Genomic DNA, 26,289 nt, shown 5'->3' with positions numbered 1-26,289 from the left:
TCCAAAGATGAGAATGTTGTTTCAGAAGGAGAGAACACTACAATATTTGTAAACTTGGGTAGACTGGAAGTTGAGAATGGGAAGAGGAAGGTTTTACAATCAGGTACAGTCAGGTTACAGGGTACTTAACATCCAGGCGGAGTTTAGATTTAATGTAGTGATAATGAGTAGCCATTATATGAACAAAAGAGTTTTTGGGCAGAAAAATTATGTAATGAAAACAGTGCTTTGGGAATATTAATCTGGCGCTACTTGCAAAGAAGAGAAAAAACAAGAGTTAGGTAAATAAACTAGTAGAAATAAAGACTGCTAGTAGAATAACCCAGGTATGTGGTATTGCAGATTAGGATTCTTTTTTAATTTTGGCACTCTTGACATTTTGGGTAAACTAATACTTTTTTGGGGTGGGGGATGTACATTGTAGTGTGATGCTATACCTTTGGCTTTTACCCATTGGATGCCCCCTTCACTCTTTTTTTGGTTTGTTTGAGACGGTATCCCCATGTAGTTCAGGCTGGCCTTGAACTCTGTATGTAGCCCAGGCTGGCCTCAAAGTTGTGATCCTTCTTCCTCAGCCTCCTCAGTGCTGGGTCTTCATTTTTGACAACCAAAAATGCCTCCCTGAAATTGCTAAATGGGGGCGGGGGGTGTGCCAAAAATTGCCCATATTGAGAACCAGTGCCAAAGACCTAAATGAAATTAGAATTCTAGAAATTAGAATTCCAGAAATTAGAATAATCTAATTATATAATGTATAATATGAAAATTCCACAGTGGTGTGTTTTGTGGGGTTTGGCTGGTTTTCCTTGTACCTTCTTATATTGTCAAATTTCTATTATCTATTGCTTTTATGATCTTAAAAAAAGGCAGCTTTTGGCGGGGGGGGGCAAAAACAAAATTTACAGTAGTCACTTTTAAGTCAGAGTACAACTTACAGGTTTGTTTACATTTAAAATAATACTTCATATTTAAAAATAGCAAGTAAGAAATTTTGCAACTTCATACTGATTGTTTATCTTTTAAATTAATGCATCCAGTGACTAAGACATCAGTGGAATATTTTTCTTTAAACATTTTGTTGGGGGGAGACAAAAGGAGTGTTACTCTTGGTTTGGTAACTTTTAACAACATTTTATCCATCTGGCTTTAATTTGTAGAACTCTAGAGATGATGCACTGAGTATTATACTTTTTTTCAGTAATTGTACAGGGGATCAAAGCCAGGGCTTCTCACATGTGAGGCAAGTAGTCTACCATTGAGCCATACCCCTGGACCTTTTAAAAATTGTTTATTTTGAGGCAGGGTCTCACTAAATTATCCAGGCTAGATTCGAACTTGCAGTTCTCCTGCCTCAGTCTCCTGAATAGATGAAATTAAAGGCATATAGCAATATGCCCAGGTTGAATGCTATTCTTTTAGGGAGAGATCCACACCATCAGTTAGGCACAGGTAGATGAATAGCCAGGGAAGTAATTTTAGCTCTGCTCATCGTCAGCCAATAATTGGTAGTGCTTTAGAAAATAATTCATTGGCCACCCGACACCCCACAGAAGACACCATCCCTCAGGAATTTAGAAGTAACTGAGCAGAGCAGGGATGGAGGCTATATGTGCAGTTCTCTGAATGGCAGGTTTAACTTCTGGGATTTATAAAAGTTTGAGTTGGCCAACTTCCCTATCTCTGATGTTCTCAAGAATTGGTTAAAAAAAAAAAAAGAATGAGGTTGTTTTGAGCAACGCTTGATTTTTATATCACAAGGCTTTTGAATGTGATACTTTTTTCTTTCATTTCTTTAAAAAGACAAAATATAAAGGAAATCAACATTCTAAGACTTTATGGCCTTAGTAGATATATGTTAAATTTTCCTGGTGATCCATAGTAGTACTAAGGTGGCCAGTGAGTCCCTTGGGTCATTTATGGCTCATATGTTACAGAATAACCGGTTGTAGCAGATATGCTAGGGAAATGTTATAAACAGAAAGTATAAATCATGTTTATTGAATTTGTTTAGATTAAGAGGTTGGAAAGGGAAAGATTTAAGTACTGAATGTATGCCAGTGAGTGTATTAGGAACACTGTGATATGTATCATCTTTTATAATTAATGCAACAGCTCCAAGAAATAGTCCCTGTGGGGCATGGTGGTGCTTGCCTGTAATCCCAGCACTTGGGAGGCTGAGGCAGGAGGATCACCACAAATTCGAGGCCAACCTGGGTTACTTAGTAAGTTCAAGGCTGGCCTGAACTACATAGTGAGACCCTGTCTCAAAAAGAAAGAAAGAAAAAAAAAGAAATACCCTATTTTTCAGATAAGAAAATTAAGGCTGAAAAAAAGTTAAATATTCTCCCCAAAATCATACTGTTCAAAGTGATGGCATATAAATTTAGTGCAGGTCACCAGTAAAATCCAGGTATCTTCCTGGACTTAACCATTTTCTTTCACTTACAACAGAATTAAGCAGGTATCTGCCACGCTTGGTAGTGAATAATCTCAGTACTTGAAAGGCTGAAACAAGGACTGTAAGGCCAAGGCCATCCTGGACTAAATAGAAAGTCCACGGACAGACTGAGCTACATGGCAAGACCTTGTCTCAGAAAACCAACAACAAAAACAAGCAGGTTCTCGGGAAATGCCCAGATTTCATAAAGGAGTAATTAGATGGTAATTATTTGCATTACAAAATACATTTTTTGGTCACTGAGTTTCTTTCAGTAGAGACTCCTGAAAGTCTCTATTAGACATCAAGAGATATAGATATATTTAAGACTAACATATAAGAATGCCAACCACGGGAGGGCTCCCAGAAGTTCAAGATTATTTGTTCATTCAACACATATTTACTAAGCATCTGTTTTTTGATTTTTCATTTTTTGAGATAGGATCTCACTGTGTAGTCCAGGTTGCCCTCAAACTCACAATGGAGGATATTGCTATGTAGTCCCTCAAACTTGCAGTGATCCTCCTGCCTCGGCCTCCCAATTGCTGGGATTACAGGCATGTGCCACTATGCCCTGCTCTTAAGCACCTCTTTTTAAAGCATATAATAAATTGGGTGTGGTGACACACATCTGTAATCCCGGCTACCCAGGAAGCTAAGACAGGTGGATACAAATTTGAGACCAGCATGGTAATTTAGCAAGACCCTGTATCAAAATAAAAAGGAGCAGCTGGGGATTTAGCTCAGTAGCACCATGCCTGCCTCGAAAGCACAAGATCCAAAGTTCGATCCCTGGTACCAAAAAAATAAAATGGAGCAGGGCATGGTGATGCATGCCTGTAATCCCAGCCTTCTGGGAGGCTGAGTAGGAGGACTGTAAGCTCAAAACTAGGCTGGGCAATTTAGTAAGACTCTGTCTCAAAATAAAAATAACAAGGGCTGAGTATGTATAGCTCAGTGTGAAAGCTCTGGATTTAATCCCTAGTACTGCAAAAAACAAACAAACAAACAAAAAACCTGGAAATGTAGCTCAGTGTAGAGTGCCCCACCACTGCCACCAAAAAAAGGTCACACAATAGGTCAAGTATAATAGTAAGCAAAAACAAATAATAGTCCCCACTTTCCTGTGTTTGTAATATAGCAAGGAAGACATTACCCAAATGTCCTAAATGAATGTAAAATTACAATAAAGAGAAATACTACTAGAAAGCAAAGTTTCTTGGTGCTGCTGAAGTGTTTAATAAAGACGCCTAATTTTATCTAAGGGCCCCCAAAAGCCCTGTCTGAGAAAAAGAAATCTGAAGGATGGCTAGAATTCACATAGTTTGGAGAAAAAGAAAATATACCAGGTGTACTGCATATATAGAAGACCTGTGACAGGAGAGTAACAAGTTTGAGGAGCAGAGAGAAGGCCATTGTGCTAGCACAGAGCATAAGAGAATATGGTAAAAGATGAACTGGAGAGGTGAGCACAGGCTATACCACAGTGCCTAGTTTGATGGCTTTGGGTTTTATTAAAAGGGCAATGAGAAGCCACTGACAGATTTTAAGTAAAGGAGTGACATGATCACATGTGATTTATGCAAAATTCACAAGGAAAGAATGAATTATAGGATGGAAAATAATTCAGAGGCTAATTAAAATACTATTAAAAGTAATCCAGGCAAAATATAATCTGCTCTAAAAATGTAAATGTTTATTATGTTTCTCCTTTCATTATTACTGCAGTTGCCTAATTTAAGTGACTGTCATTTTGAAAAATACAAGTAATTCCAGAACCTAGATCTTACCTGCTCTAGAAGACCAGATCTATTTCTGTAGGCATTTAGAATTTAGCCAAGCACCGACTAGACTTTCACATGCCTGTCTTGGAGGTGGTAGGTGTTTTTAATCTTTATTTTACAGGTGATGAAATCTCAAAAGTGACTTGGTCATCTTGATTACTAAGTGTCAGCAGGATCCTCCTTATTTGCCTGGATTGGAGTGTGGAGATCATATTAAGCATTCAAGAAGTAATTGCTGAGTCAAATTACATTTGAACCCTCTTGAGCCTGTTGTTTTGTGAGTGACATTTTTGGGGAGTTGTTGTGAAATTCAAATGTTTAAATTCTCTGAGGACAACACCTGTAATTCATCACATTACTTTTTATATATCCCTTTGCTTTGTTGCAAAGATGTAGGCTAGAGACCAGTGATCATGTGGTGTATTAAAAGAACAACAACAAAAAACAAAAAAGCATATCCTTATATTCACTTATTCCAAGGTTCAGCTTCTCAATTGTGTGACAAGACAAAACAATGACAGTGACCAAATAGTTATCTGTGGAATAATAGCTAACTTATTCATAGTTTCTTTTTTCAATTTTTAAAAAATTTCTTATTATCAGTAGAGACTTGAAAGGCAAAATGTTTTAAGGCTTCTTAAAACCTACCTAAAGAACTTTATTTTCCTCAAGTTGACTGGGTTTTAAATTTTTTGTTACACTGCAATCAGGAGCATGTAGCAAAGTGAATACAGTGCTCAATAGATGTTTACTGAATGGATAATGTTTATCAAAAGTGGTAGGCACATTGAAATGAGAAGGTGAGTAAATAATCTGAGTAGTAGGAAGGAATCCATGTGATATGCTCTAGGCTGCAGATAACCAGAAAAATGTTGTATTATTTTACCAACAATAACGTTACCTTTTATTCATATTAATATGTTAATTATTGTAAGATTATCTTGTGTCTTAGCTCCGGATTGGATTTGTAGAAGTTTGTAGGGGAGTAAATGACAAATGAATGCACAATAGAAAACAATCATTCAACATTTATTGAGCATTTACTACATTTAAAGGGAGTCATCTAGGATAACCAGAGAATTAAATAACTAAAATAATCAGAATTATAGAGAAAAATAGAATTTTTTTGTCCTAAAAGAAGTTGTAATGTAGTTAACCAAATATGTGAGTAAATAACTTTAATGAACATTATTTTTTTTTCTTTTTCTTTCTATTTTTTTTGAGACACAATCTTGCTCTCTGTACTTCAGGGTATTCTTGAGCTCATTATGTAGCCCAGGCTGGCCTTAAACTTGCAACAATCCTCCTGCCTCAGCCTCTTGAGTGCTGCGATTACAGGCATGCACCACCACACCCAGCTTAAACATTGTGATATGAGAAGTTATAAACAAAATTATCTAGAACCTCATAGGCTAGAGCAATTAATATTCATGAAAGGCAGGGCAACATAGATGCTAAATTTTGAAGAAAGGTTGACTGAAATCTCAGCAGACAAAAGAACAGATCAAAGCGAGGTAGCAACAGTGTTAACGAAGACTTCTGAAGAATAAAAATACGGTGGATTTGTGAGGGCTTGTGGAAGATTTTTTCTGGTTCTAGACAATAGCGAGATATTTTAAAATATATTTATATATAATATATATAATATGTAATATATTTTTTAAAGTAGATTTGAATAGCTTACTCAGGAGTTTGTGCCTTATTCTGTAGATATTTATTTTGTAAGTTTTGTGGGGGAAACTTAAAAGGTTTTCGTCAGGAAGGAAGAGACGATGATGTCAGGAAGAAAATGACAATGGCAGTAGCTAAAATTTATTGCAAAATTACTAGGCATGTGCTAGAAACTCTTGTGTACTTTACTGCGGTCTTATGTTTTAAATGAAGAGACATCCATTAGTGCCAAAACAGAACTAAAAATAAGTAAATAGACTTAGGAGACTGAGATTTAAGAGCCAATAAATTATACTTGCCCAAAACACAACTGGCAGGGATTTGAACCCAAGCCTCTTGCTATTGTCGTATTTCCCAGTGATGATAATGGTTTTAGGAAGGTAATTCTGAGACAGGATCAGTTACAATATGGCTTTCAAGTGCAAGACCACTTAGGAAACTATTTAAAAGTTAATCCCAGGACTCTTGGAGCTTAAGACAGGAGGATTATTAAATTCAAGCCCAGTCTGGGTGATTTAGTGAGACTGTGTCTCAAAATAAAAAACTGTAGAAAGGGCTTGGGATGTAGCTCAGTACAAAGGCCCTTGGTTCTATTCTCAGTACTGCCAAAGTGGTGGTGGTGGGGGGGACTTCAACATCATGATGTGCATGCTTCTCTTCCTGCCTCAGGATGTTTTCTCAAAAGGCTTTCCAGAACAAGCTATTCTTGGCCAAGAAACAAAACCAAAATTGTCCCATTCCCAAAAGGATTCAGACGAAAACTGATAGTAAAATCAGGTACACCTCAAGAAGAGACTTTGGAAAAGAACCAAGCTGAGTCTAAGGAATTGCACATGAGATGACACATATTTATACTGTATCAAGCTGAAAATATTACCACCATCTAGACAGTTGGACATGATGTATTGGGAACCTGATTTTTTCTCTTTGTTTCTATGTTCTACAATAGTGGGTTGGTTCAGTAATAAATAATGTGAATCCTAAAAAGGAAAAAAAGTTTAAATGAAAGAAAATTGTCACACGTACTGAGATTCAGAAAAGAGGGCATAGATTCTAGATTAACCTTTCCTTAGGAGCAATTCTGTAAATAATTGTTAAATTCACAAGCCAATCCATTCAAACCTTTTTGATCCAAAATGTGCCTAGTTGAATTACTAATGCATTCATTATTTCATTGTTTGTTTACATAGCATCTGTGACTTGCAAGACATTTTTAATTTCAGTAAGAACACCTCTCCTGGTCTTGGTGACAGCAGTGCTTCTCATGGCACTAATACTGTAGGGTCTCTTAAAGTCCAAAAGAGAGAGGACCTTTCTAGATTAGTTGTAACCCCTTATCTTTTCCTTTAAACAAAATGCAGGCATACATACGTGTATATATACTGAACCCCAAATATGTACTATAAGACTATGCAGGTTTTAAATACATGCAAACTGCTGGGTGTGGTGGCACACACCTGTAATTCTAGCATTCTAGAAGCTGAGGCAGGAGGATATGGTATTAAAAGTAAGGAGATCTTTTCAAATGGGAAGAGGACAAAGAGATGGAAAGGTGGGAGGGAAGGAAGGAGAAGGGCATGAAAAAAGGATTAAAATATGTTATCTACATATACCAATTCCCTACTATGATTGTAATCATTATATACCAATAAAAATGAAATAAAAGTAAAATTCTTGGTCAGTGGTATGTGGAAGAGTTGTCAGCAGCAAATATGGTAGACTTTATTGGAGGTTCTGGCTGTTTCAGCACTACTTTTTTTTTCTTTTGAAGCAAAACATTTATTGGTACATTTTAAATAAGACATAATGATAACTCATAGGAAATTTTCACCTGTACGTATCATGCCTATTCTTTTTTCCCACCCACCCCCCAGCACCACTTATATTTGGTGCTTTTTAAAATTTAAGTGGCTTTAATAGAGGAAGATTCTTACTGTAATCTAACAAACTTTCCTAACAGGCTCTAATTGTATTTAATAGCCCTCTGAGTTTTTATGTTTGGGTTTTTTCCCCCTTATATACCATCTTTATTTCTCAAGTAATAGAGAGGACAAGTCCTTTAGTGTGTGATATATTTCAGTATTGTAAATACTCCTTTCTGTGAGATTGGGGATCATTATGGGATTAATTTGTATGGAGATATTCTAGAACAAGTATATACAGCTACTGGCAGAAACTGAAATATGGTGAAATTACAATTATTTGAACTCTTTGATCTTCTGGAAATTGTGGGGCTGTTGGGATAAATTAGCCTTTTTGGTAACAAATTATCTTTAGTACAGAGTTCTTAAGTATCTGGAAATCCTAGGATTTCTATGATTTAGAATAGTTTAGAAACTCATGTTTTTATGTACACTATTGTGTATATAACACATTACTGGCTATGGCAGTTCCTTCTGAAAATACTGGAAGAAAATAAATACAATAGAAGCTGACATTAAATTTCAGAGTGAAGAAAGACTTGTATGTAGCCCACCTAAGTTGGAAGGATTGATAGGAGAATGGTATTCCTGATTAATTTCCACTGATATGGAATGGCTGTGGTTAAAAGAAGATAGGCAGGTGTGGTGGCACATGCCTGTAATCTCAGTACTCAGGAGGCTGAGGCAGGACATTGTCATGAGTTTGAAGCCAGCTTAGACTACTTAATGAGTTCAAGGCCAGTCTGAGGTATGTAGCAATACCCTGTCTCAAAAAAACAAAAACAAATTAAAAAACAAAACAAAAAAGACCAAGAAGATATATGAAGACCTACAAGAGGCCTTGGGACTGGGGTGATTCAAGCTTGCATTTATGTATGTATGTATGTATGTATATGTTTGTATGTGCTGGGAATGGAACTCAGGACCTTGAGCATGATGCCAGCTCTCTATGACTAAGATAGCATCCCCAACCCCAGACCTTATATCTTTGCTTAAAAAGAAAAAAACAAAAAGAAAAACACTTGGGGACTGAGGATGTATATCTTAGTGGTAGAGTACTTACCTAGCACATTGAGGTCCTGGGTTCAGTCTCCCCACCAAACAAATTGAAAAGGCACACGGCTTGGAGAACTAGAAATTACTTTGCTCGTATTGTCTTGGATTACCATTGGGTGAGACAACCTCTTGGTTTTGAAGATACTGTTGAGCAAGGAAATTATTACTTAGTATAAAGTTTTTAGAATTCAAGCATGTCCAATTAATAGCCCACAGGCTACTTGTCCTCTTTTTATTTTTAATATTATAATAAACACATGAAATTTTGTTTTATATGTATATTCCTCCTTTTTATTTTTTTGGTACTGGGGATTGAACTCAGGACCTTGTGCTTACAAGGCAGGGGCGGAACCACTGAGCTAAATCCCCAGCCCTGTTTTATATGTATATTAACTATATATATATGTGGAACAAGAAAATTCCTCTTCACTCACTGCAGCCCAGGCATATGAAAGGACATGCTTGTTTCAGATCATTTATTTTCAAACTTTAATATGCATTTAATTTATTATTGTTTCTATATTTATTATAATTATATATCTTAATTTATATCATTAATATACATTCTAATTTAATATACATCAGTAGGGGAACCAGTTAAAAGTGCATATTCAAAATTTAGTAGATCTAGAGTGTGATCTGAGATTCTACATGCGTGGAAAGGTTCCAGGTAGTTTAGGATTGCTGCTCTGTGGACTACTTGAGTGAATGGCAAAGGTTTAATTAGGTTGTTCTTTAAAGCAACAGGAAATGATTAGGTTAAGAACACTAACACTGGAGCAGAAAAAATACTGCCTATCTTATAGTTTACTTGAAAATAAGTTTAAATTCACATTCCTCCTTTACCTGGTTGATTTGAGAATGGTCAAGTTGAACATCTTCAAGCATTCATAAAATTTAAGCTGTATAAAAAAGATAAGATTAAAACAGGTTTTGGAGATTCCAAGCTAAATTCATTACTGTTCTTTCTTGAGAAAGTAAGGTTAGAGCATAGACTACTATTAGAAGTTTTAGTTTAAAAATTATAATTAGCAGTGTTCAATGTTACTAAATATTTGCTTGTTTGTTCAACAGAATTGAGCCTTTACTATATCCAAGGCATATTAATCACTTTTTTTTTCAGTTCTGGGAATCTGACCCAGGGCCTCATACATGCTAGGCAAGTACTCTACCACTCTTTTAATGTAATCTAGATGTGCTGTCATAATATTACCTAGTGGTGGGCAACCAGATTTTTACTGGTTATTAAGTCATTCAACAGATTATGAACTGGTGTACATACTAAAAATTAGAAAATCACATTGTTGTTGAGTTGTGAGGTATCTTTTATTACCAGCCTAGAGATGTAGCTCAGTGGTAAAGAGCTTGACTAGTATGCCAGCCTGGTGAATTTTTTTTAAATTGGAGGCTCTTACCCGATCAGACCAGTAAAAATTTAAGTTTGACAATACACAGTATAGGCAAGGCTGTGGAATAACAGGAATTTACATTGTTAATTGAAATGTAAATTAAAGTAATGATTTTTTTTAAATGATTTGGCATTACCTAGAAAAGATAGACATATTCAAAGACCCTAACTACATACGATGTTCTACATTCTAATTTGGAGTTTTTTGTTGTTGCTTTTGGTGGTTTTTGTTGTATCCTGGATTGTACCTCTAGCCTTTGCACTGAGCTGTAGCCCCAGCTCTTTATTTTTTATTTTGAAATAAGATCTTGCTAAATTGCCCAGGGTGAGTTTTAAGCTTTCAGTCCTCCTCTCTTTACTCAGCCTCCCAGGATTTTGGGATTATAGGAATATACTACCACTCCTGGGTTGGAAAGATTCTTGAAGATGTACTCTAAGGGATGTACAAACAAGTGTTTGTTACAGTATTATTGTAATTGTTTAAAAATAAGAGCCTCTAGAAATGATCCAGATGTCTATATACTGTAAAATCCATAAAATATATTTTGGTATATTTATAGAATGAAAATGTTGTTTTTTAAAAAATATTGTTTATTCATCAATAAAAGTAAATGAACTATACCTACACACATCATCAAGCATGAATTTTCAAAACTGTATATAGGGGGTTTTAAAAGTAAGTCACAGCAGAATATATGCAATAGGATTTCTTTATTTAGTTGGGAAACTAATCAGGTGTAATGACACACACTTGTAATCCCAGAACTCTGAGAAACTCATGCACGAGGATTGTATTTTGGAGCCCAGCTTGGGCAATTAAGGGCCCTAGCAAGACCGTCACAAAATGAACAATAATAAAGGAAAGCCTAGGGATGTAGCTCAGTCCAAAGGCACTGAGTTTCATCCCTAATACTGCAAAAAAAAAAAAAAAGGAAAGAAAAGTTGGAAAACTAAATGTTGTAATGCTTAGGGATGATACATATTTGTATAAAATTATGAAAACTACCAAAAGAAAAGGCAACAGGGTTGGGGTTAGCTCAGTGGTTCTGCTGCCTGCCTCGCAAGCACAAGGTCCCGAGTTCGATCCCTGGTACCAAAAAAACCCAAAAAACAAAAGAAAATGCAACTAAAGCTAAGGATAGTAGTTGCCTCTTTAGGGCAGGAAGAGGTTATGTTATTCACATGAGGGAGAAGAACCCATGGCGGGTTTTGAACATAGTGATAATTTATTTCTTGGGACAGGTGGTTAGTGCATGGATCTAATGGCTTTTGGTTCTTGTTAATTTAAAATGCTTTTCTATCTCTTATATGCTTTATGTGTTTTATAACTCTAAAAATGAAAGCCTAATCCAAATAGGTTAAAGGTTAGCCCTATTGTAACTTTACTCATTTGCATTTTTGTATGCTTCCTTGAGTGATGAGAATTCGGTAGCTCTTAAAGTAATAGGTGGGGAAGTTTTTGTGGGAGGATGACATAATTTGAACATCTCTTTCATGTGTATCATGAAAAGTGTTGAGATCTACTGCTGTTAAAAGCCTGCAGTTTAGTTGGGTAGGCACACCTGTAAGCAAATGACTGTAATATAGTGTGAATGTTTTACTAAAAGTGTGTTAAAAAAATGGCTAAAGAAGAGCCAAGAAAGCTTTATGGAGTACATAATAATTAAGCTAGATCTTTAGATGAGCAATTTACTGGGGGAGGTTCGTGAGGGAGTCAGCAACATTCCTTGATGAAGAAAAAGGAGGTTCAAAGGCACAGAAGCCTAAAGTCCATTTAGTGTTGAGAAATGCAGATATGTTAGGAGCCATACTTGAAGAGTCTTATCTAACATACTATGGAATTTGCTGTATGGGGTTTGTCCCTTAAATTAGGGATATTAGCTTCAGTATTATGTTTAAAGCTCTGTACTATGCTAAGAGTAACTTTGAAACTGTATATATGTATGTATAGTTATGTGTTTTCTCTTCCATTTACAGGCTGCTATATGGCAAGCACTAAACCACTATGCTTACCGAGATGCAGTTTTCCTCGCAGAACGACTGTATGCAGAAGGTTTGCAACTATTCATTTGTATAGTCATAAATAAATAAAATATATGGAATCCTTTTATTTGTTTGACTAACAGGAATCTAGGTGTCACTTTCTTGTTTTTTCTTTATAATTGACACTAGTTCCTAAAAATATCATCTTGTATCTGTGTGGCTCCCTTAATGTTAAATTTAATAACTGTAGAGTTGACTTGGGTTTATAGACTATGATTTACTTAATCCTTTTCTAATCTTTAGGATTTTCTTCCTGGGTTTGTCTTTCATTAGAACAGTCTATATTCTGAAGCTAACTTTATAGATTTAGAGTCTATAGTTATGCTACAAACCCTATCACTTAAATATACATTTGTATAACCTTAACCAAGTTATTTGATGAGTATTACAGATTTTTTCATTTATAAAATACAAATAATTCCCTCTTAGAATTGAAAAATGAGATAATATATTTTAAACACTTGACACAGCCATCTAACATGGTATAAATACTCAATAACCATTACTTTGATAATGCGTATTTTGTCATTAAATTACAGTGGTGGTATAGATAATTGTATGTGGCTTTTTCCCCCTTGAGTCATTTCTTTGAATTTATACTTTTAAAATAGAATTTACAAGTTAAAGTTATGATCAGTTCTATAACAGATTATCTTTTGTCTACTTGTTAATCCAGCGGAGAAAGGTGTGATGATCTGGGGTGTCACCAACGTTATAAGATTATAAATCTTCACTCTTTTTTATTATTATTTATTTATGTACATTTCATTACTGCTTTGAAATTGCACAAAGCTTTTTTGGGGGTTTTTTTGTGGTTTTTTTTGGTTTTTGGTTTTTTTTTTGGTACTGGGACTCAAACTCGGGACCTTGCGCTTGCAAGGCAGGTGGTAGAACCACTGAGCTAAATCCCTGGCTCCTGCACAAAGGTTTTAATCAGTGTTGGCTTGTAGCCAGATAAGTCTATAAATTCATTCAGGAAGTATTGACATCTTAAGGAAGTATTAAAAAGAAATATGTATTTTTTTCAAAAACATTGCCTTATTTTTTTATTGCCTTATTTTTATTCATGTGCTTATTTAATTCAGTTTTTCTACTTTTTGTGTATGCTTCCATTGGATTATTTACAAAGAATTTTTATTTTTACTGTTTGTAGATAGGGTTTATTTTTGAGATATTTTGGTATTAATGCTGGAACATTTATACTCAGTGGTATGATCTTTCTCTAGTAATAAATGCTTAGTAATGCAACTGCACACATTAAGAAGGTAGATAATTAGTAGTTTACCAGACATGTTTCACAAAAGGACAAGAGATAAGAATATTAAGAATATAGACAGGGTGTAGGTCAGGAAAAGTTGAGGCAGAGGAGGCTGGTAATTAAGAGAGGATAGAGAGATGGTACCAAATTCTAGATGTTGCTGATTTGGGAGATGTATGACAGTAATTTAGGGGAGGAAGACCATGAACCAGATGTAGAAGTCTTAGAGTGCTGTGAGTTTCATGAGGAGAGTTATGAGGAAAAGGTCTGAACCTCACAAACAAGAAATTTCACGAAAGGACAAGAAGTAATGTTTGGGATTATATTGAGAAGCAAAGCAGAAATGAACCATATCTTGATCAGAATTACTATGTAGGCAGTTCTGAGGCACATAAGGAAATAAGCATCCCTTTAATGGAGCCCTGGAGAGAATTGGAGTTCAGTGAGAAGAGTGGAGAAGATCCTTGCAGCAGGGGTTTGAGGTCCCAGTGAAATGATTTAGAAGGGTGAGAAGAGAGTGGCTTAAAAAGAAAATATAATAGATTACCCTACTCCACTTCATTATGCAAAAGCAGAGTATATTGTAATTTAGTTAAATATATTTTCATTTATGCCTAGGCAACCCAATGTTCTGTTGTCTTAACATTTCTAGTCTTAATATTTTAAATTTGCTTACAAAATAGGCAGGGCTGGGGTGTAGCTCAGTGGTGGACTCATAAGGTCCTAGATTTGATCCTCAGCAAGAAAGAAAGAGGGAGGGGGTAGGAAGGAGGTTGATTCTATTTTATTAGAGATAACCTCCTAAACATTGTACATTATGCATTTAGGATTCAGATGGTTAAATCTTCTCATAAATTTTTTGGTTTTTATTTGTTTGTCTTTTTTTTTTTTTTGGAGACAGTGTCTCACTATGTAATTCAGGCTGGTCTTGAACTCACTGTGTAGCCCAGGATAGCCTCGACTTATGGGGATCCTCCTGCCTCAGCCTCCCAAGTGCTGGGATTACAGGTGTGAGCCACCACACCTGGCTTCTCATAAATTTAATTACCGAATTCCTAGATTGGTCCACATAAAGCTATTTAATTCATATTCTGTCTGAGCCTGATATTTGGAAAATTGCTTAATCTCTCTCTTTAGGACCTCACCACTTCAACTGTATTTCATTTGTTTGTTTGTTTTTTGAGGCAGGGTATTGCTGTGTAATCAGGCTGGCCTTGAATTCACTGTGGCCTAGGCTGACCTCAAACTCATGGGGATCCTCCTGCCTCCTCCTGAGTGTGGGGAATACAGGTGTGCACCACCACACTCAGCTCATTAACTATATTTATATGAGGGAAAATTTTAGTCTTAATGAAGTGAGAACATATGTTATCCTAGCTCAATAATGATGACAATATTCTACCATTTATTGATTTCTCACTATATACTAGGTGATCTGAGGACTTAGCATTTTCTTAATTTTTAATAATCTTACAAAATATTGCCATTTTACAGATAAAAAACCGAGAACGGTGCCCACAGACAATAAATCTGTCAGATTACATTTTACATTTTACCAAGTGTAGTAAATACCTGCCACCATAGAAGGCATCACTAATTCACCACACTTCTCATTTCCACTGAATCAACCTCAAAATTTTTGTCAATAGCGTTCAATATCAGTTGATCAGAGTTAATAGGCTAAGTGTAACCTCTTTGCCCCTTTGCTCAGTAGCCTCCTGTGCCACTGGTGATAACTCTTGTGTTTTAAGGAAAACATCCAGCAGGCTAAAGAAGTTTATGAGTGTGATCTGTAAGTTAAATTCTTGAAATAATATTTTTATCTCACTAATTCCTTGTCACCCATTTGTCTTTCTCCAAAGAGATTCATAACCTGCCTGAGACTCTGATCTAAGAAAGAAAGAATAGCAGAATGGACTAAGAGAGAATCTCAACTCATATTCATTAGCTGTTTGATCTAAAGCAAGAAGTTATTCTGAGCCTCATTTTCCTTATCCTTAAAACAAGCACAGTACCTATTTAACAAGATAGTTTGAAGGACTACCTATAGTAATATGTATGTCCACTGTAGTTTCTGGCACATAGGAAACCCTTTTCAAGTTCTCTCCCTCCCCTAGCTTATCCTAATACAGTGGCTTTTCAGATTTTTTTTTAGTCTTACTATGTATGATGCATATTTTCTTCCTATCTCTCAGTGTTATGACACCCAAAAAGTTTCAGGTTTTGGAAAATCAGGAGTTTTCATAGTAGGGATGTTCAACAAGTAAAATTATGCAAATTTTCCACAATCCAAAAAAGCTCTGAAATCTTAAACCAGCATTTTGGATAAGGAATATTCAGCCTGTATACATAGGGATTAGCACTATTTTTTATTTAATATATCCATAAGACAGTTTTAGAATGTAATGTATCATCCATACGTAAGAGGGACTACAGTAGTAGTTGATCTAAGAACATAAAAGATAAACTGGCCGTGGTGGCTATGCTGGTAATCCTAGCATTATGGAAGGCTGAGGCAGGAGGATTGTGAGTTAAGGCCAGCTTGGGCTATATAGTGAGTTTGATGTCAACTTGGACTAATATACTGAGTTCAAGGCCAGCCTGGACTCAAAACAAGACCTTGTCTCAATGAAGGGGACAGGGTGGCTCAGTGTTTCCTGGATTTAATTCTCATTACTGCAAAAGAAAAAAAAAGATTAAGTCTCTCTCCAATTTAAAAGGGTACTCAATTTAGATTATATAGCATATCACAAAGAAGGAATATCTACATAGCTTAAAAACATTGAAAAATTGCCGGGGATTTAGCTTAGTGGCACTGCGCCTGCCTCGCAAGTGCAAGGTCCTGAGTTCGATCCCCGGTACTAAAAAAAAAAACATTGAAAGACTAATTCACATTCCTGTTTGATAGAAATATATCTAGAGGATGCAAAGTTAAACCCTTCTTAATTATTTTGGACTTACATTCAAAACACCTTTCCACTTTTGAGGTCTACTCTGCTGGTAAGAAGAGGAGCTTTATTGGAAGGAGGATTGAAAAGGGGAGGTTGAATTTGTATATACATGAATTTGTATATACATAAACAAGTATATACATGTTGGTAAAGCATTATGGTTGCTGGAAGTTAAACTGGTTTTTAGAAACAATTGTTTATTGGTATAATCAATAGCTTTAAAAAAATTTATAAGGCATCAGAAAACTAGACATTTGCAAAATCTAGAAGATATGACTTTCGAACTCATGAAATTAGCATTATAGTTCAGTGAAATTAATAATCTGTTCCTAATGCAGTAGAGCTGATCCATCATTTTTCTGAACCTGTAACACTAATACTACTATACTTCCCATTAATGTACCAAAATTTCTTATTTACTCTATATTATTTTTTGCACTAGTATTTCATGGGAAATTGTAAAGTATATGACAAAAAAGTTACAAGAGTAAAATTTCAATTTTTTAATCCCAAATCTTAGAATTAAGTTAGCTTTTCAGGAAAATGTGGCAAGTTTGTCTTATACTGTGGAACGGTAGTTTTCAAACTTTAGCATGCTCCAGAATCACCTGAAGAATTTGTTAAATATTACTGGTTTCCACTCCCAGAATTACTGATTTAGGGGTCTGATGGAGAGCACAAGGGTTTTCATTTCTAACACATTTCCAAATCATACTGTCTCTGGTATAGGGACCACACTTGAAAAACCATTGGCTTAGAATATTAATCAGCCCTCTGGGATTATTACACATAAGCACAGATTTGTGATTTATCCCTTTTCTCAGTTCTCATTGTTGTTACCTCTGTAGACTCATCTGGCATGGTTAGGAGATTGTGAAGATAGAAGTGAAGTGATAGTTGGTTTGGAAGCCATACAGGGTAAATGGGGAAGAGGACAAATGCCACATTTCATTAAGAAAGGAGGAAATATTTTCTAATGTAAAGAATAGGGCACAGATTGTTGAATAACTCAGTTCTTGCCATTGGAGAACAATTTAGTTATTACTATAAATATCAACTGAATGTTAAAAATGATGTCTATACCCACAATTTAGAAAATTTTTTCATTTTGAGTATAATTTAGTGTGTGTACATACAGTATTGGAAACTTTTTTGTCTGATCTTTTTAATGAGGAATTTTTTCAAATTGCTAATTAGTTTTGCTTGTCCTCAGTTTTTTCTCTCTAGTGAAATCTGACTTCTGTAGTCCCAAAGGGTATATTAGAAAAAGTCTACCTAAAAACAAGATACTGCTTTACTGTAGTCTGTTTAAAAGGAAGAGGGTATGTGTGTGTTTGCTTTTCTTAAAGATTTACGGAGAATACCATGATTGTCTTTATTGTATTATTTCCTTGATTCCTTGTAGAGATAAGACATTCAGGAACTGGAGAATTAACTTTTCTATTAGCAACATACTTCTTTATAATTCAAATTTAATTATTTTGGATTAAATAACATGCCTAATTTTTCATTGCTAAACTTTATTGCCAGATAAACTAATTATCATTCAATGTGCCGAACAATAGCCAATTTCTTTTTCTTCTTTTTTAATATCTGTTCTTAGTACACTCAGAAGAAGCCTTGTTTTTACTGGCAACCTGTTATTACCGCTCAGGAAAGGCATACAAAGCATATAGACTCTTGAAAGGTCACAGTTGTACTACACCACAGTGTAAATACCTGCTTGCAAAATGTTGTGTTGATCTCAGCAAGTAAGTATTAAAATCTTCTCTGGGTAATTTTGTTCTACTTACATGGTAGAATTTTGGATGAAATTCTTCTGACAGATTAAATTCTGAGATTGACTCCCCTCCCTCTTTTTAGGTAGTAGAAATTTGTCTGTTTCAGTAACATTTGAAATGTTTACCCTCCAGCCTGTATAGCATTATTTTTGTTACAAAGATATATCATTGTTATGGTGATAAATAGCAGAATTTAACTCTGAAGAAGCTTAAATTATAAATAATTCTTAGCCGTTTCAGAATGATTACTATTAATCATTTCCTTTCCTTTGCTTTTAGTGTTAAACCAATTTGAATAAGCCTGAAAATTTGGCCTTTCATTCCAGAATAATGTGTATATATGACTGTATAGTTACCTTTCAAGATCATTTTATTTGGAAACTACTGCCCACCCCTTTGAAGCAAGGGAGCAATTAGAAGAGCACTTCTTCTGCTTATTATAGTGAAACCAAGTCAGCTATGCCTATTCCAAAGAGGTAGCTGAAGATACAGCTATTAAACTTTTCTGCCTTGTAAAAGATAGATTACTGGTAAAAGTGACTGAACAGATATTTATAAAATCCTCTATTTTGTTTGGAGGTTCACCGTTGGAGAATACAAATAAGTCTCATAAAATCATCATATACGTACTTACAAATCACTATATTATTTGTCCAATGACTGATGACTTTTTAATTAATGATAGTTAAAATATTTGTGAGATTTCTGAGGCATTTGTTACTAATTTTAAATTCCAAATATTTTAATGTTGGATTCTAAAAAATATATTTTTTTATTTATTTTGCCAATTTAGTCTCAAAGCTGATTTTTACACTGACATTCTTAGCCCATTTATACACAAATGTAGTGCTGATGTTTGAATCTAGAACCTTGCACATGCTAAGCAAGTGTTCTACCACTGAACTGCATACCGAGCCTAAGTAGTTACATGCTTTTAAAGTCTTTCTGGGGTAAAACAAATAAAAATTACCTTGACAGTGAAAGGACATCTTCCGGATATTCTGGTTTTGTTTTTGTTTTTGTTTTTTTGGTACCAGGGATCGAACTCGGGTCCTTGCGCTTGCGCAGCAGGCAGCAAAACCACTGAGCTAAATCCCCGGCCCTAAAGTTTATTTTTTAATTTTTTTGGTACCGGGATCGAACTCGGGTCCTTGTGCTTTAGGATATTCTATATACTTACGGTTTTCTACATGATGATTTTATTTTTAATCAAAAATTTAAAACTGAAACCATTGGCACTCTGATGTGCTAAAAATACATTGTGAAATCAGGCAATTTTTTTCTTTTGGGAAATGTTTGTGATTTTCTATACCAAGAAAACATAATTGACAAAAAAATGAATGCTATTCAAATAGCATTCATAAAACCTCAAATGACTGAGACCATCAAGTATGTAATTTTTTGTTTTTTTTTTTGTACCGGCGATCGAACTTAGGACCTTGCACTTGATGAGGCAGGCGCAGTGCCCCTGAGCTAAATCCCCAGCCCAAGTATGCAATTTTTAATTAAAACATGTTAGTCTTGTTTAATTGGCTTGTACATTCCTATTTTAAGGATTGGTAGAGCTAAGGAGCACCACACATTAGGTAAAGAACCATGTTTTTCTCCCAATATAATTGATCATCTTTTTTTTTCTTTTGACATAAATAATGAATATGTTGCTTAGACATTTGGAAACTAAATTTAATGACTTGTCTTTTTAAAGACAAAAGTGAAGTTTTAAGATCATAAACTTCTAGCTTCCCAAATGATTCATTTATCACTATTGTAAAAGTATTGTGAACTTTCTTTATCTGTCTCCATGGTTGTAATAAAGGATGTCTTCATGTGGTGCTTTTTGTATTAGATTTTATTTAATCTAAATTTATATTTTAAAGGCTTGCAGAAGGGGAACAGATCTTATCTGGTGGAGTGTTTAATAAGCAGAAAAGCCATGATGATATTGTTACTGAGTTTGGTGATTCAGCCTGTTTTACTCTTTCACTGTTGGGACATGTATATTGGTAAGTAAAATGATTCAAACTACCAAAAAAGAATTTCTTGTATGAGAATATCTTGTAATTTTAAAAAAACCTTTTTTTTTTTAGTACTGGGGATCAAACTCGGGACCTTGCGCTTTCAAGGCAGGCAGCGGAACCACTGAGCTAAATCCCCAGCCCTAAAAACCTATTTTGATCTGTGTTATCAAATAAAACTTGACTAGTACAGATCCTCTGATTTCATGACCTTGTTATTGTTAAACCGGTTAAATAGTAAAGATATTAATCCCATTTTTGGATTAGTGATAATAGCTACCACAACACTGCCTAACAATTGAGTGCATATAATGTTCATTTTTTATTTTGGGTAAAGAGAGTATCTTTGTTAGATGCCATGACACACACCTGTAGTCCCAGTTACTTGGGGGCCTAAGGCAGGAGGGTTGAAAATTTGAGGTTACCTTGTGTAATTTCGTGACACCTTGTCTCAAAATTAAAAAGTAAAATAAAAAGGTCTGGGATTTAATTTAGTAGTTGAGTGCTCAATTCCCAGTACCAAAAAAGAAAGAAAAAAAATTGATATCTTTTTTTTTTTTTAATGGTACCAGGGATCGAACTCAGGACCTTGTGCTTGTGGTGCCACTGATCAAAATCTCTGGCCCAAAATTGGTATCTTATCTGTAGAACAAATTCCAAAAGAAAGGAGATGTTTGTAATTTATTTTGGTAGAGTGATATATAACTGGAGGTGGTAGATTTGTGAAATCAAAATTTTAATAAGGGGAAAGTGTTATAGAAATAATTGTTTAAAAGCACCATATTCTTTTACTTTTAGACGATTGAAATGATATACTATTCTTTGGTTAAAAGAGTTGGGTTAGATGATAAAAACCCATATATGAACAGGAAGATAAACACTTAGAAATTAAATACCCTTCTAGGGGCTAGGGATTTAGCTCAGTGTTTCCACCCCCTGCCTCACAAGCGCAAGGTCCTGAGTTCAGTCTCTGGTACAAAAAAAATGAAAATACAAGCCTCAGATTGACAGAAAATAATTGTAAATCACATAAACAACATATGTTGTATCTAAAATATATAAAGGACTCAGTAAAAACAACTCAGAAAATTGGCAAAACACTTGAATAAACACTTCATCAAAGAAGTTTATATGGATTATAAATAAGGAGATAAAAAGGTGCACCAATTCATTAGCCATTAAGGAAAAGTACATAAAAATCACCCTGTAATACCGCTGTATATCTATTACAATGGCTCAGATAGAAACTATTGACAGTACCAAGTGCTAGTGTGGAAATAGCAACAAGATCCCTCATACATTTTGATGGGGGTGATGCTTGCACATGAATGTTCATAACAGCTGGAAACAAGTTTTGTATATAGCCACCATTTAGTAAAAATACCATCTAAATTTAGAGCACCCCAAGCAGTTTAATTTTCTTTAATCTTTGTCCCTTTTATTTCTCTATTGAATAAATTAGAGATTTTATTTCCCAGGTTAGATTATTATAATTCCATACCTGACTCCTTCCCCAGTTAGCTCTTATGTCATTTATACATACATCTGTACCTATCAGTGTGTGTTAGCAGAAACTAATTTTGTTTTAAATATGTTTCATGGGCTATTAGTCAAATCATATGTAAACCTAATTTATTATAAAAATCAGCCTTGCTAGGGCTGGGAATGTAGCTCAGTGGTTCAATAATAGAACACTTGCTTGGTGTGCATAAGGCCCTGGGCTTGATCCCCATCATCAAAAACAAAAACAGGCAGCTTTGCCATCTTATTAAAAGTTGAGAGAATTTTCCTTTTGCTAATTTGTTGTTGTTGTTGTTGTTGTTCTTTTTGGTACTGGGGATCGAACTCGGGTCCTTGCGCGTGCGCAGCAGGCAGCAAAACCACTGAGCTAAATCCCCGGCCCCCTTTTGCTAATTTTTAAAGTAAAATAAAATTATAATTTAAGTAATATTAGAAAAGAGACTTTTCATTAGCAAAGGGTCACCTATTATATTTACAGAATATTTTTCACTGAGTAGTTTTATCATTGGATAAATCAGTTTTGGGGTTTTTTTGTTTCTTTTAGTGGGGAGGGTTTTGAGACCGGGTCTCATTATGTAGTTCAGACTGGCCTTGAACTCACTGTGTAGCCCAGGCTGGCCTCAAACTCATAGCAATCCTCCTGCTTCAGCTTCCCGAGTGCTGGGATCATAGGCGTGTACCACCATGCCTGGCCTAGAAATCAGTTTTTCTACCGTTTAAATAACTCATACATCCCACTCAAGGCAACTTTAAAAATTGTTAATAAAAGTGTGTTGTGTACAAGCAAAGCAAGGAGTCAGGGCTTCTTGGAAACAGAAAAGGGAAAAGATATTATGAAAATGAGAAGGATCTAATTCCCTGCACTCAGAAAACAATCAGCTGCAGGAGAGAACACAGGAGATGATAAATGGGCAGACTGTGGTCAGTACTAAAAGAAAACAGAAGGTTAACACAAATTAAGAAATAAAGGGAAACATTAGCCATTAATTGACAGTGTAGGTAAGAAGCAATAAGCATCACAATAGTGAAAATAAAGAGGAAACTTTAAGCAGAAGATAAAAGTACATGAATTAAGGTTTGGTTACTGTTTGGCTATCAAAGTCAAGGAAATGAATGAGTCAGTGATGTGTGTAAGTAGGGTTTCTGGGTCTATGAACTTATAAAAATAGTGATATTCTTAACATAAAAATAAGGAGAACAGATTTGGGGAGAAAAAATAAATTTGATTTTGAATATATGAAGCTTTAGTTAAAGAAGTAAAACTAGATGAAACTGCCAGTAGGCAGAAGAAAGTTAAGTTTGAAGTCTGGAAGTACATAGATTTAGGTGTCTTTGTTATCAGAGGCATTCTTGCCAAGTAGATTTTATAAAGAAGAGGACTGAGAATAAAGAAAATGTCTTTATTTTGGAATTACAAGAAGAAAATATAGACGAGGTGGCTGTTGAATTATTTAAAGCTTAGGATAATCCTCAAATATTGAGATTTCAATGCACTATATTTTCCTTTACCTAGACTTATGTTAAAAGTTTTTAACCATTGATTTGCCGTTCTTGACCCTACTGCTTTCATAAAATGGCCTTTTTATGCCCTTTTTTTCATTTCTTGCTTTTGTTAACATCTCTATCCCTGGTAGATGATTAAGTAAGTCTTGTGGCAATCATGTTTCCTTTCAGAAAAGTCACCTGCATGGTTTTAGGTACAGACTTTGACAAAACTTGTATTTTCCAAGCCTACCTCCTTGTCCTGCTTCCCTTTGTCCATGTATTTAATTGGATTAAATTGGGCAGACATGAGAAGCTAGATATCCTTCAGCTGATTCCCTTCCCCTCCTCTCCTGTCTCCTCTCTTCCCTTTCCCTCTCTCCTCCTCTCCTTTTTTATTCTCTTTTTCTTTTCCTTTGTTTTCTTCTCTTTTTTATTCCCAGGACTGGGGATTCAACTCAGAGCCTCCCATGTGCTAGGCAAGTGCTCTACCACTGATCTTAACTCCTGGAGCAAACTTCTTTTATTACCTTACTTAAATTTTCCACTTTGTTGGTAATTTAAAAGACAAACAAATATCTACTTCCCCAACGAAGTTTTCTCTACAGTTCTCTGAGATTACACTAACATTGGCACAGTAAACAGATTATATATTTTAACTGATAGTTTCACTTTATGAGGTTCTTTTAAAGATGTTGGTTATATGCCATCTGGTCCTTTATAAAACCTTAAAGGGATTTTAGATGAATTGCTATATCTTATTTTTTTTCAAATATTAAAATATTTGAAAGAACCTTAGATCAGGTAATTATTTTTTACCTGAAAGCTCCAAAGAGTCTCATTACAAACTCCTTCTCTCCTATTTAAAAGCTCTTGAGGCAGTAGTGTCATTCTACTTCTCAAATTGTTGCAAGTACATATGTTCCCATGGTTATTGTCTAGATTCCAAATGCAAACCTTTTTTTTCCAAATACAAACCATTACATACCTGATTAGAAAGAAGTACAAACTTTCCTTTTCATTAAGAGCCACCATCACTCCTACTTTATTAAAAAAAGGAATCTGATTTTTTTTTTTTTTTTTTTTGGCAATACTGGGGATCAAATTCAGGACATTGAGCTTGCCAGGCAGGGACAACACCATTGAGCTACATCCCCGGCCCATTATTTAGGAGCACTAGGGGTCAAACCTAGGGCCTTGTACTTGTTAGTCAAGTGCTGTGCCACTCAGCCACTTCCCCAGCCCTAAAAAATCTGATAATTAGGGTTGAGGATGTAGCTGAGTGCTGCCTGCCCCAGCCTTGCAACCTCAAGGTCCTGAGTTTGATCCCCAGTACCAAAAAAAAAGATAATTTAAATATGTTATATTTAAAGCATTTTAAATCACTTTCAGAATTGCCATTGGGATGTTATGTCAAAAATTAAGAATAAGGCCGGGAATGGTGGTGCACACAGGTAATCCCAGCAATCTGGAGGCTGAGGCAGGAGGATCACCACAAGGTCAAGGCCAACCTAAGCAACATAGTACAAGGCCAGCTTGAACTACATAGTGAGATCCTGTCTCAAAAAAAGGAAATAAGATGAACTAATTAGATGTTTTCCATACCTCCTTCATTAACTCTGGAATCTGCCAAGAAATTAAAAATAATAATCAAGAAGGCAGTGAGAGTTTGGTATTTCTTTCAATTCATATTTTACTTGCTTTCCCTTGACTTTTAACTTCAACTTTTCTGATAGAGATCAGAAAGGGATAAGGAGAAATCGACAGTTTAAGGAACCATCAAGTGCTCTCAGGACAGGTGCAATGGCACATGCCTGTAATCCCAGCCATTCAGGTGGCTGAAGCAGAAAGATTGCAAGTTCAAGCCCAGCCTGGGCAGGGTGGCAAGACGCTGTCTCAAAATAAAAGTAAAAAGGACTGGGGATGTAGCTCAGTGGTAGGGTACTTGCCTAGCATGCACAAGCCCTGGATTCAATTCCAGTTACTGAGGGGAAAAAGAGTGCTCTCAGAACTTACATAAAATTTACCTAATTTTCTGTACCAAAAATTGTCTTCATAATAAATGCTTTAGGAGTTATACCTTATTTAATGTATTGTTTATCTTTACAGCAAGACAGACCGCCTTGCCAAAGGATCAGAATGTTACCAAAAGAGCCTTAGTTTGAATCCTTTCCTCTGGTCTCCCTTTGAATCATTATGTGAAATAGGTAGGTTTGGGGAGGTGTCGGAGAGGTTTCCCCATTTCCTTTTTTTTTTTTCTCTCCCCTGTTAATTTTTGGATACTTGTGTAAATTGCAATAAAAATATTTTTACAAAGCTAAAGGACTGTTGAAATGGAGAATAAGAAATAAATTAGAATCATATTAGTGAGGAGTAATGTCCTCTTCTAATACTCTACCCCAAAGATTAAATTTACTACTCTCTATTTAGCCAGTCTATCTTAAATATGTTGTGTTCTCTAGAATGAGTTATATTATGTGTATAATACTAGCCAAAATTGCTCTCTGGATAAGAAATTAATATATTCTCTAAATAAATCAATGAAGTACCTGGAGCAGAAACTTTTAGATGAGTAAGACCTAGACAATATTTAGAGAGAATGTCTCTATATGTTGTAGGATTTTAAAGCATGTGTCCATACACACAGAAGTAGTTCACTCTTTAGTGGGTTTCAGTTCTCCAACTTCAATGAGATCTAGTTGTTTTCTGCTTTGAAACAAACACTGAAATTTATGTTTCCCTGTAATTTATTATATTTAAAACTAGGGTCCTTGTAATTAAATTAACTTCCTAAATTTATATCTTTATCGTAAGAGGTTAAACTCCTATAATAAGTTAGTAGATGACTTGGGCATGTCCAAAAATAGATTAGCAAAACTGGACAGAATTTTAAAACTCAAATTAAGGCTTTATTTTTACTTATGCATAGTTTAAAAAAAAGAAAAAGATTATCCTTTAGG

At 35.2% G+C, this 26,289-nt stretch overlaps 1 protein-coding gene across 5 annotated transcripts in view; it reads left to right on the top strand.

Annotated features, from left to right (window-relative positions):
* Cdc27 (cell division cycle 27) overlaps positions 1-26,289 on the top strand; it is a 77,285-nt gene that overhangs the window by 3,574 nt on the left and 47,422 nt on the right. For all 5 annotated transcript variants that reach the window (XR_002390554.2, XR_002390553.2, XM_004868648.4 and 2 more), the window contains exons 2-5: positions 12,256-12,331; positions 18,134-18,281; positions 20,189-20,314; positions 25,439-25,536. Coding sequence is in view for 3 of the 5 variants with exons in the window: in XM_004868648.4 (XP_004868705.1) it covers positions 12,256-12,331; positions 18,134-18,281; positions 20,189-20,314; positions 25,439-25,536 (448 nt within the window). In the remaining 2 variants the exon portion in view is untranslated. The remainder of the gene's footprint in view (positions 1-12,255; positions 12,332-18,133; positions 18,282-20,188; positions 20,315-25,438; positions 25,537-26,289) is intronic.

Source organism: Heterocephalus glaber, unplaced genomic scaffold (genome assembly GCF_053883595.1).
Source record: "Heterocephalus glaber isolate CG9 unplaced genomic scaffold, H.glaber_assembly_v1.0 deba00001813, whole genome shotgun sequence".
Classification (NCBI taxonomy): Eukaryota; Metazoa; Chordata; class Mammalia; order Rodentia; family Bathyergidae; genus Heterocephalus; species Heterocephalus glaber.
The sequence above is the reverse complement of the archived record's forward strand: the minus strand, read 5'-3'. Positions and strand labels throughout refer to the sequence as shown.